General features: G+C 47.5%; 1 protein-coding gene across 1 annotated transcript in view; it reads right to left on the bottom strand.

Moving 5' to 3' along the window:
• Positions 1 to 646: 646 nt before the first annotated feature.
• RPH3AL (rabphilin 3A like (without C2 domains)) overlaps positions 647 to 12,567 on the bottom strand; it is a 31,120-nt gene continuing 19,199 nt past the window's right edge. The window contains exons 6-8 of the mRNA XM_058037789.1: positions 10,744 to 10,857; positions 9,308 to 9,475; positions 647 to 2,890 (exon numbers count right to left, since the gene is read on the bottom strand). Coding sequence (XP_057893772.1) covers positions 2,856 to 2,890; positions 9,308 to 9,475; positions 10,744 to 10,857 — 317 coding nt within the window. The 3' untranslated portion in view covers positions 647 to 2,855. The remainder of the gene's footprint in view (positions 2,891 to 9,307; positions 9,476 to 10,743; positions 10,858 to 12,567) is intronic.

Genomic DNA, 12,567 nt, shown 5'->3' with positions numbered 1-12,567 from the left:
CTCAGAGATCCCACAGCTGCCTCTCCCATCTGTTGTCATGGCAAGCAGGGAGGGGAAGCAGCAGCCCCGGAGCTGCTCAGTCCTTGACACGCTCCATCCTTGGCCTGATGGCAGCTCCCCAGCACAACAATCCCAACTGCAATTACTGAGGAGCTTTTAGAGCAGGGCAAAGCAAAGGGAAAACAGATTAAAAAGCTGTTTGAAACCTTGAGGCTGAATGCTGAGGGAACAGGAGAGCCAGGGCTGTGTGAGCTCAGCACACAATGGGGAGACACAGAGGCGCTTCTTGGTGGCCCTGCTTGTCACAGAGGCTGTGGGGACAATTGCTGCTGCTTTGGGTCTTGGTTGCAGAGTGGAAAACCTCCATGGAGGGGCTGAGGAGCTGATCTGTGCCCCTGCCAGCACCAGCACCAGGCACAGAGGAGGGGACAAGACAAAAGGTGACTTTCAAGTGCAGGATTCAATTAAAGTCCAGCCACACCAATCCCATTTCCACTGGCTGGGTTATTGTCTTACCTTGCTGGAGGATTTCGAGAGTATCTACAAAAAAACCTTTTTTTTACTGTTTCAGGAATGGCAAGGAGCTGTTACTGAGCAAAAGCTTTATTGTTTCCAGTAGTAAAACACCACATAAAAGTTGTGAGGGATGGAGGTGAGAACAAGAAAATCATAAACACAAATGACCAGAGCAGACTGAAAACATTCACTGAGCTCTTCTTGCCCACATTGAGCTGGCTCAAAAGGCAGGTACAGGTTCAGGATAATATTCCAACAAAAGCCACAAAACACAACCAAGACAATCACCACAAAGGGAAAAGTGGTCTGCAAAACAAAATAGTGCCCAGAGCTGCAGATGTTGCTCTATCACATTCAGCTGTGCCTGGATCACATTGTCCAGGACCAGATCCGTCCCTCAATGCAAGAGGAGTCTTTCCACAGCTGGTTGAACAGTTCTGGTTCAAACCCAGGTGGAATTACCCCGTGGAGTTAAAATACACAGGTAAGAAAGAAAATATAAATAAAGTTTAAATAAGAAAGCAAAGTTTCCAGTCTCGCTAGCACCAGAGCAATGTCAAATTTATCTCTCAGAGTGTTCTATAAAAGCTGGCCTCAGTTAAAAACCAAGCTGATGCCTCTCAGTGGCACAGCAAGGACTCCCAGGCTCCTGAGCAGAGCTGGGATCCCGTGGGGTGGGAAATGAGGGTGGGAATGGGGACACCAGGGACCTGCCTGCACTGCCCTGGAGAGAAGCACAAGGGACACAAGGACAGCTAGGAATGACACTCAAGATTTCAAAAGCTCTTTCCAACTCAGTGTGGAGCTGAGCAGGTTTAAAGAAAACAGAGTCAGTTCCTAAAAAGTCTTTTCCCTTCTCCTTCTGCTGTGGAATTAACTTTGCCTGGCAGGCCAGGCTGGCTGAGGCACTGCACTAATGAGCAAGACAAGAATCACTTGGATTGTCAAAAGCTTCAAGGCACAACAGAACTCTCTTTGGTGCCTACACACCCTGGAAACTGAAGACCCTACAGCCCTGAAACCACACCAGTATTTCAGCTGGAGCTCCTTTTTCACATACAGCTGATGGTTTTGGCATCTCCCATTGCACAGATGCAGTTAATGGCCAGGTTAACAACAGACCATGCCATAAAACATCCCTCAGAGGAGAACAACCTCACCCCTTGCTCTCTCCAGCACTGACGGTGTGCCCCTCACACTCAGTGATTTCTTTTTCTGCCATCTCAGGGAGCCCAAAGGCTTTGTTCCCATTTGCAAAAGGGCAGGAGCAGATCCCAGAGGGAGGGCTGGGAGCATTTCACCAGCAAGCTGCCACGGCACTGACCTGGGGAGCAGTGAGGGAACGGCCTCTGTTGGGCCAGGCTCATCTGGAAAGCAAGCCAGGGATTGATTTCCCATCTCCTGCCAGAGTGTTCCAGCACCCAATCTCATTTATCTTCATCCTGCAGCCGTTTGTAAGAACACACACTACATGCACACAGAGTGCCCAGAGCAAAGGGAAGCAGAACAAAAGAGAAATAACCAGGGGAAAGGCTGACATTACTGGGCACAAATTGCCTTTAACTCTGTGATTTCAGAGGGAACTTTTTGGAATCCTTTGTTTCTTCATAATAGACAGGTCAGCTCCAAAGCATTTAATAAAATCCACAGACTCCCAGTGTGGGTTTTGTTCAGGCCTTCAAAGATCTAATAGCTCCAGAGACGTGAGGTAATTTGATTTTTCTCATCTGTCAGGCCTCAGAGGGAAATTGTCCATTCTGGAGGATAAGCAGGACCAGGGCACGCAGTTTTCAAGAGCCTGACTCATGATGACACCACCAGAGCCAGCCAGATGCTCCAGACTTCCAGGAAAAAAGGCAAAAGAAGGTGGGTGCACGTGGGAGGGGAATCTGCAGAGCTTTACAGGATAAAGTCATTAGAAAGCTTTTATCCCATTTGGGCAGCTGGGCTGGGGTTTGGGGGTGTGCTGCAGCAAACACATCTGCCCTGACCCCCACCCTCCCACGAGCACAAGGGGAGTGAAAAATTCACTCCAAGGGGAGTGAAAAACCCCATCAGCTGGCACCCATCAGTCCAGCAAATTCCTTGGAGTGTTCCTTTACCCTGAGCAGAGAGGAAGGGAGGGAACAGGAGATTCACCTGTTCCTGCTGCCCCCTCCAAACTCGCTCCAAACAGAACAAAACAACAACAAACACAAGGATGGGAGCAAATCCCAGCCCCAGGCCCTCTGCTGCCATCACAGCATCACCACTGGCAGCAGCTCCTGTCTGGGGTGGGATCTCAGGAATGGCAGTGCTGGATCCAGGACAAAGCAGCTCCATCTTCACCCCCTTCAGAATCAGAGCTGTGTTCTGGTGTGGGCTCCTCGTTTGCCTTCAAAAAACAAAATAAAATAAAGAATAAAAGTTTTTGTTTGGAAAGCGGCGAAGGGGAGAGGCTCCACAGAGTTGCTTCACGTTGCTTTTGTGTGCTCAGTGCCATTTTGAGAGCTCCCTAAAAATAATAAAGAGAACATCTATGCATCATTAGTCCAGCAGTCAGAGCCCATTAGACTCGATTAAAGGAAGAAAAGCCAGGGGAGGGAAATGTGGAGAGGAGGAGAAATGAGGAGTTGTGCTGCTAGGACTGGTCCATGAGACATTCCTGCTCAGCCACAACTGGGGATGGGCACAGCCCTGCTCTGCTCCAGATCTGGGCTTGGGAAAAATGCATGCAGTTTATGATTGGCTTTTCACAAATATTGAAATGAATATTATATGTGTTGTGTTAGAAAGTGATGCTGTATTAATTCTCTTAAGTAGTGTGTTGCATATAGTTTTAGGTTATAAAAACTGTTAAAATAGAGATGATGCTATGTAGGATACTTTTTTTAAAGAAAGGACTGGCAGTGAGATAGCAGCCACAGGACACCTGAATCTTTCAGAGAAAGAGAATTGATTGCCCCATTATCAGAAGAAATGAACTTCTTCCTGCCTCAAAGGTGCTGTTGGGATCCAGAGGAAGAAGCTGACACTGACCAGACAAAATCCTGTGTTTGAATGGAATTTATGCATCATGTCTGAGCTGTATGAATATGCAACAGGCTGTTGTATTTAAGGGTTAATCCTCTGTTAACGTGGATCCTTTTTTGGGCTTATTTTACACAGAAAAGGTACCCAGACATCTGTAACTCTTTGTTTCTAGTGTCTCATATCGTCCTAATTCAAATTGTCTAAATTATTGTTACTCTAACTGTATTACTATTTTTATAACCATTTTATTACTATTAAACTTTCAAAATTTAAAAAAAAAAAGTGATTGGCGTTTTTCACAGGGCTCCTCTTGCTTGAACAGCCCTGAGCTGATCCCTTCAGTGCCCTGGCCAAGCTCAGGCTCTGCTGGGACACACTGCTGCTCCTCTTGGAGAAAGGACAGGGGAACCACAGCAATCACAGCATCCAATGTCAATTGTTCAAGGCACCAGGAGTCCCAAAGCAAATTCCTGCCAGCAGCTGCTGCCTGACATCCCTGCTAAAAGATAACCACAGAACCTCTCCTGTGTTTACAAAGACTCCAAAAAATCCACTTTTCACTTCTGTCTTGCTGACTTCCCCTGCTCTCCCCTTCCTGCTTTGTTTGCCAAGCTGCCATCAGCTCCTGCCCCCGGTGCTTTGTGCAAAATGCTGAATGGGAAGTTGGAGTGAATGCATTGCAGAGGGCAGAGGATGAGCCTCAGGAGGTGGGGACAGGAGCCCAGACAGGCTGTTTGATCACAGACCTCTGCAGTGGGAAGGAAGGCACAAAAATAGGAGTTTCATCCTCAACAGCAGGCTTGTTTCCTGATAGATTGAGTGAAAGAGCTGAGAGAATGAATCTTTGTCATCCCTCTATTTTGAAGGAAGAAGCCTTCAATTTAAAACTCCATAAAGAATTACAGGAGTAGTGAAAGTAATTTATTTTTTAGTTACTTGAGCCTTTATTCGCTTAACTCCAAGGCGGGCTTGAAAGAGCTGGAAATGTTTTGCTTCTTCCACTCGAGGATGAAAATATTTTAATTCCCTCAAACATGGAAAGGGGGCACAGGCTTCTCCTGAGGTTCATATTTACAAATGCATTGTATCTGGAATGCAAACCTTGAATCATTTCCTAATGCTGCCACTACCCAGAGCTATGTTTTATTTATAAGTACAGCAGGACCACTCGGTGCTCTGAGCATCTGAGGAGGCAGAGACAGCTCAAAGCTCCTCAGCCATGAAGGCACAATTCAATTTTTTTTCACTTTGGGGGAAGACAGACAACTTATCCTCCGCCTTGGCAGCAGGAAAACTCAATCCCAGTGAGCTCTGAGCAAAAGGGGATAAAGAGGAGGAAAAATGTGATGAGGCAGCCAATGAAGGGAGCAGGGGCTTGGATGGGTGTGGGTGAGGGTCTTTCCTTCATATCCGATCCCTCTGTCCTTCCCAAACTGTACCCTAAAGCAGGGATTTCCCACCTCTTCCAGCCTGCTGCAAAACCAGCCCTGGAAATCCACACAAACAAGGAACAAGCCTGAAAACATCTCAGCAACTTTCTCACCAAGCGCAGGAAAACAAAAGTCAACTCCCCAAAGACTGCCACGAAGCAAGTAATTAAAGAAATTACTACCTCATTTGGAGCCTAATTACTGTTAGGACATTTTATTTTTTTTTTCCTTCCTACATGGAATGGAGTAGTCAGACCCACTGAAGCAAAATGCCACCTCCTCATGGTCCCTGAGGGAGCAAAGCAGACATCTGAGAAGAAGAATGGAAGTGAAAATAGAAGTTAATGCTTTAACTTCAAAGATGCCCAGAGAATTTCCTGCCACAACAATAATGCTGGATGGCTCTGCCTGGCTCGTGTATTAAAAGCTTGAATATTTATGAGCAAAAAGTGGATGCCTAGCCCAGCCAGGGAGCCCACAGAGAGACAGCACCTCATTTCTAAATCCAGTCAATTCCTGAAAGACAAGGCATAAATCTGCCCAAATTAAGAGAGCTGGGAGCAGCACTCCCTGTCCATCTCCCTCAGCCTCTCCCACCATAAAGGAGATGCAGGAGGAGGGCTCAGGCTGGAGCTGGTGACATCTGGGGATCTTTGCAGCAGGTCCCACCCCATTCCTGCACACCAGAACATTTCTGACCCGCAGCAGGCAGTGCCAGCCTTGTCTCAGCTCCGTTCAACGTGCCTCTGCTCAAGTGCCAGCTGCTGCACCACTCTTTAAGTATTAATGATTTAGACAACACAACTGGCAAGCAGGCAGAGATGGGGAGGCTGTGATTTGCACTCACTCATTAGAGCTTCTCTCCTGGCTGCCTCTCAGAGCTGGTTCCAGCAGGAATCAGAGCTTCTGCAGCCCCACAGCCCGTGCCAGGCTGGTTCCCCACTCCCCAGCAGCCAGCAGGATTCACCATTTCTGGGGCAGATTCCTCAGAGGATGCTGAGAACCCCATCAGCTGGCACCCATCAGTGCAGAACCTGCTGCTGATCTGAGGGGAGATGACTTTGGTTTCATTTACCCCCTGCAGCAGGCCCAAGCTCGGATTTCTTATCTCCATTAAAAGCTCTCCCTGGGCTAATGAAAACCACTGTAAGGTACTGATTGTTTTTGTTTCACTCTGTTTAATATTCCCCTTCCTTAATAAAAACATCATAATCAACACAAGTGAGGATTTTGCTCTTTTTTTAAGGCATCTCTCAGCATCAGCTGTGCAGCCAGAACAAGGTGAGTCACCTGCCCTAGCTGGGAGCAAGAGGGGAAAAGAAGACTGTTCTTCTTCCATATGTGCAAATTTAATTTTCTTTAGGATAAAACCTTCTTCAGGACAATGAGTGTGTGACCTTCCTCTTGAAAGCTATCAGGTTAGAGCAGGCACTCCAGGAGCTGCAGCTTCAGAAGCAGAAGGAGCAGCAGCCCCTCAGAAAATGGGGCTTTTGAAAGGCTTTGAGAGCAGGTGGTAAAAAAAAATTTAAAAAAATAATAATAAAACTGGCAGCCTCTCAACTCACCACTCTTCTGAAACTTTGGCTCATGGGCTGAGGTTGCCTCAATCCCAATGCAGTTCTGACAATGAGTCATTTTATGACAAACCCCAGGCTTCATTACCAGCCCCAGCAAAGCCCAGGCGGAGCTGGAGCAGCGCGCTGGAAACCTCCAACCTCTCCTTAAGAGCTCCTTGTCCTCCCCTGGCCAAAATCCTGCTGCTGGCTTGGCATTCGGGCTGGAAGAGCCCAGGACAGTGAGAGCAGCTGCTTTTGCAGCACCTGTCCCCAGCTCCTGCTCTGGAGGTGGCCTGGGATCTCAGGATGCTCTGCCAAGTCGCACTCGAGAGCGGAGTTAGAGCAGAGGTGAGAAAAGAAGTGCAAAGAAAGAACAACACCTGAGGTGATAATATGGAGCAAAAATTGCTCCTGACAGGGTGTTGTAAAGGTGCAGAAAATCAGCTTTTAACAGCCCCATCCTGCAGCTGAGGATCAGCAGCTGAAATGAGGAAGGATCTTTGCCCCTTGCTCTGCTCTTGGGGCAGGGAAGAGCTCAGGGAATGTCCAAAAGGCAGGGAGAGGCTGGGACCCCTGAAATCCAGCACTCTTTAAAGATATCAACAGCAAGAGCAGCCTCTGTTTGTTGGCAAAGAGAGACACCCAAAGTGCTGATTTCCTGCCTCCCTGCCTGGATTTAGGGGTACAGAGCCCCTGTACCTGGGCTCTGAACAAAGCAGCCCCTTCTGCAGGAACACTGAGAAATAAATGACCCCAGACATAAAGATCTTCACAGAAAATCCCTAGGCAGCCAACCTGGCTTAACCTTTTCCCTAGCAGGATCCTCTCTGAATCTCAGGGCCAGCTTTAACTGGGCTCAGGAGATTGCTGCAGTTTTCCTTTTTTAAATATCAGCCCATGCTGCCTGTCACTCCAGCTCTCCCCCATCTTCACAGGGAGATCCCTCTGGAAAGATGTGACCCCTTGTGCCAAGCTTTGCATATGGAGTTTTTAGCAGGAAAATGTTTTTTTTTTTTTTCTTTTTTTTAAGGCTCTGAAATAGAGTTTGCACTGTCATGGCCAGGCAGCAGCAGAGAAGCTACAGAACACTGAGTACAAACACATTGTCCAGGAGTGGATCCATCCATCCATCAGAGGCAGCACCCAAAGGGTCACCTGCTGTCCACCAACACCCATTCCAGCCCCAAGGACAACCTGCAGCTCCTCTGGAATCCACCCTCTCTAATCCTGCACAACAGGAGCTTAAAATAAACCCCCCTGCCAGGCCAGGGCAGGCTCTAATCCACGGGGAGGAAGGACAGAGCAGAAGAATCACTTGTCTGGTTTGTCTGGTGAAAAACTAAAGGAAAACAGTGCCTGGGAGCTGGGGAGGGAGGGAAGAGCAGAGGAACAATTTTGTGCTGCCTGTTTCCAGCAGGAAGAGCGGGGAGGGAGGGGGACCACGGCTCCCTGGTGCACTGAAGGATGAACCTGCTCTCTATAATCCAATTTATGCCTCAACATGGCCAGCACCAAGCAGGCTCAGGAAGAACAGCAGAGGCAGTTCAGAGGGCAGGGATGCTGAGGAGGGAGCGGGGCTGCATGATAACTTGAGGGGTTAGTGACTAAATTAGTGGGAACTGCAGAGAGAACACATTTGCATCTCTTTCAGCTGCTTCAGGTGTGATAGCAGCCTCTGCTTTCCCAGTCACTTAATTGTTCTGAGGGTTTTGAGGGGGAAAAAGTGTCTTTCTTCTGCACTGCAGAGTTCTGGGAAGAGCCATGCTTGGCTTCAACAGCAACCTCACTCCAGGAAAAAAATGTTCCTCGTTCTCATAAAGCTGCTGGGCTTTGCTTTGCTTCAGGAGAAGCTCAATCTGTTCTGCTGGCTCTGCAGGACACAGAGCAGCTCTGCAGGGCCACAGCCCCAGGCTCTGAGTGCTGCTGGCCGTGGGTGTAGGCAGCTCCCACCCCAGACCATTACTCATGTTGCAGAAAAGGTTTTGCATTCAGGGGAGAAGGTGTGACACCGTGACAGCATCTGCTAATACAAAGAAAAAGAAGCAGAGTGGCACAATGCCAGTGCCCCTGTGAAAATACATTCTCCCTGGTGTCTGCTGTGAGATGTGACCAGGAATAGAGCAAAGCAGGCTCCCACTTAGAAATAAAGAAGAGAAAGCTTTATTAACTTAAAACTATATGTAAAAATATAGTTAGAAAGAAAGAAAGAATAGAATTTTCATACAGAAAGAATGAAAACCTTCCAAAAACATTTCCTTCTCCCCCCACCAAATTTCCAATACATCCACCCCTCAGATCACCAACTCTCAGTCCATCACCACCTTTCAGATAATCAATTCTCAGTTGTTCAAGGGGTGAGGAGCCACTCTTGTGCCACAGAAACACAGTTGAGACCTCTTGACCACAGCATCCTAAAAACTCACTTCCTCTCAAACCATGACACAGAGAAAAGTGATCCCGGGGCCACAGCTTTTTGTGCCTCTGGCAATTCAAACTGTCCCGATTATTATTACTCTAATTGTACTACTATTTTTACAACTATTTTATTACTATGAGACTTTCAAAATTTTGTGATTGGCGTTTTTCACACCCAAACACCAGCTGGTCACCCATCCGCTCTGGCCACAGACGGCTCTGGCAGGGGAAGCACTGCCCTGCCCTCCCCTCCCAAAATAAAAGTGTAAAAGCACACAAAGCCTTTGGGAAAGCACACAAAGCCTCTGGGAAAGCTGTGCTTTCAGGGGGTTCAGCCCCAAGGAGCAGGGATGAGCACAGGGAGGGGGTGCAGCTTACCAGAGGTGCCGGTGTCGCTGTGGCGCCTGCCCGAGGGTTGGTCACTCTCCGTGGGGCTGAGCTCGGCCCCCTGCTCACTGCCCAGGCTGCTGTGGCTGCCCCACTGCTGGGGACACTGCGGGGGCTCCAGGGCTCTGCTCCTGGCCGGGCTGGGTCCCCTGGTGGGGGCTGCAGGGACAGGACAGGGATGTGGTGAGGGCATCGAAGGAGGTGGCGTTATATTTACGGGAACGAATGATGAGTCTGGCTCCCTGTTCTCAGAGGGTTGATTTATTATTTTATTACACTGTATTATATTAAAGAATGCTAAACTAAACTGTATTAAAGAATACAGAAAGGATACTTACAGAAGGCTAATATAATGATAATATGAAATAATTAATTAATAAATAAGATAATAATGAAAACTCATGACTCTCTCCAGAGTCCTAACACAGCTTGGCCCCTAATTGGCCATTGAGTGAAAACAACTCACAGCAGAATCCAATGAAACAATCACCTGTGGGTAAACAATCTGCAAACACGTCCCAAAGGAGCAGAACACAGGAGAAGCAAATCAAGACAATTATTGTTTTCCTTTTTCTCTGAGGCTTCTCAGCTTCCCAGGAGAAAAATACTGAGCAAAGGGATTTTTCCAGAGAATGTGAATGCAGAATTTTCCAGACAATATGAATTCAGAGTCCACAGAATGTGGACACTGAGCTGGGTCCTACAGGAGCTGGAACATCCCAGCTCCAGCCAGGAGCCCTCAGGAGCAGGGTCAGCCCCAGTTCTTGTGCTCTGCTCCCATGAAACACCAGTGATCCCAATGAAGCCAGGAGCGAGGAGCTGGCCAGGGAGGTGGTGCCAGGAGCTGTCACATTCACATTCTCTGAAAAATCCCTTGGCCCAGGATTTTTCTCCTGGGAAGCTGAGCAGCCTTGGAGAAAAAGCAAAAGAGTAATTGTCTGATTTGCTTCTCCTGTGTTTTGCTCATGTGGAATGTGTTTGGAGTTTGTTTACCCACAGGTGATTGCTTCACTGGATTCTGCTGTGAATTATTTTCACTCATTGGCCAATCAGTGCCAAGCTGTGTCAGGACTTTGGAAGGAGTCACGATTTTTCATTATTATCTTTTTAGCCTTCTGTAAGTATGCTTTCTGTATTCTTTTGTATAGTTTAGTTTAGCATTCTTTAATATAATATAGTATAATAAAATAATGAATTAGCCTTCTGAGAGCATGGAGTCAGGTTCATCATTCCTCCCTGCCACGAGGGCACCCCACAAATACAATGAGGAGCAGCTCCCAGCTCCTGGAATGCTGCAGGCCATGGAAGGAACCAGGGAGAAATCCCAGGGAGAAAGGCTCAGACCCTCACCCAGCACAGCCAAGAGCCAAACACTGAATCACTTCACACCTCCCACCCTCCAGCCACGGGGAAGTGCAGATCCTCACCCATTCCTGCCTGGAGCTTTCTCCCTTGGGAGCCTTTTGATCCCACGGGGACGGGTTTGTCATCCAGGCTGGAGGAACTGAGCTCCGAGTCGCTCTCGCTGTCACTGGAAACCCCTGCAGGAGAGGACACAGACGTTCATTCACAACATTCACAACACTCCCCAAAGAGCTGCCAGATGGATCCAAAGGAAACAGGAACAAACTCTGACTCCCTGCTCACGTTCTCCCTCCCCAAAGCAGACCCTTCCTGCTGCTCCTCCCCAGCATGAGGTGGTTGTACTCCTTGCAGATGATTTAGAACTCTAGAAGGTGCAGACACCACCAGTGCTTCTCTCCTAAAGCTGACTGGGACCAGGGGGTGTGGGGTTAGTGGGGTTCCCAGGATGAGGTGAGAGATGAGAATTTGGCTCCATGTTATCAGAAGGCTGATATGATATGATATGATATATTGTATTATATATTACATTATTAATATAATATAATATAATATAATATAATATAATATAATATAATATAATATAATATAATATAATATAATATAATATAATATGTACTAAAACTACACTAAAGAAAGAGAAAGAACACACCAGAAGGCTTTAACAAGAATGAATAATAAAAACCTGAGATTCCTCAGAGCCTCAACACAGCTGGACCACGATTGGCCATTAAATTAAAACAATTCACATGGAACCAATCAAACATCCACTTGTTGGCAAAAAATATCCAAGCCACACTTCCAAAGCAGCAAACACAGGAGCAGCAATCAGATAATTATTGTTTTCATTCTTCTCTGAGGCTTCTCAGCTTCCCAGGAGAAAATCCTGGACAAAGAGGATTTTTCAGAAAATATCACGGTGACATTGGGGTGCTCCTGTGCCACTCTTTGCTGCTCCAGGCTCTGCTCTCCCTTTCTTTCCCCTCTGTTTTTCTTCCCCTGAATCCTGGCTCTCTTCCTGCTGCTTTCCACTCCCCATATTTTCCAAAAGAGCTGGAGGAGCCTCATTTTGCCAGACACAGCTTCCCAAACTGGCAGGTTCTTCCCACTTTTCCATGCAATTATGCAAACACCTCTCCTGCTTACACTGGTGTAAAAGATAACTTGACTGCCAGCTGCTCTGGGTAAAATTAAAATAATGTTTTTTCCCAATTCCTGGATTTTTGTGGTGGTTTGATCTCAGAAGAGAAATGGTGGGGCTGAGGAGGAAAGTAATGGGAAAAAAAAAATCTGTTTTTTGTTTGAGGGATTGCACTTCTCCATTTGAGCAGGCAGATACCAGCTCTCCTGGAAGCCACTTCAAACAGCAGGTCACAACTCCTGAAGAAAAGTACAAAATCGGCCCATGAGGGATGTAAAGCGGGTAACACCGCAACCTGCAGCCTCTCCTGAGGGAAAAGGAAGCCCCAGGGATGTTTTTTAGACCCACCAGGACGCCTCCAGAAGCTCACACTGCTGTGAGAAGTGATTTTCTCTGTGGGGACGTGGGTGCAGGGGAACAAGGCGACAGCCACGGGGTAACACAGAGCTGTCAGCTCATCCCTCTGTGCCAGCCCAAACCCCCCAGCTCTCCCCAGGGCAGCAGGATGGGAATCCCTCCCCTTGCACAGAGCAGGAGCTGTCAAATATTCCTGCCAAGCACCTCTGCAGGCACGCCTGTACTCAAGGATCTGTTCTACATAAAGTATTTCATTTAAAAAAAAAAAAAAGAGGAATGAATACCTAAAGTAATGCTAACATCTCTGAGGATATTAAAGCTGGCAGGCAGTGTTATTGCAAGGCATTATTGAAGTTGGCCTGGCAGGCAGCTCCTCACACACACCCTTGCA

Source organism: Melospiza georgiana, chromosome 19 (genome assembly GCF_028018845.1).
Source record: "Melospiza georgiana isolate bMelGeo1 chromosome 19, bMelGeo1.pri, whole genome shotgun sequence".
Classification (NCBI taxonomy): Eukaryota; Metazoa; Chordata; class Aves; order Passeriformes; family Passerellidae; genus Melospiza; species Melospiza georgiana.
The sequence above is the reverse complement of the archived record's forward strand: the minus strand, read 5'-3'. Positions and strand labels throughout refer to the sequence as shown.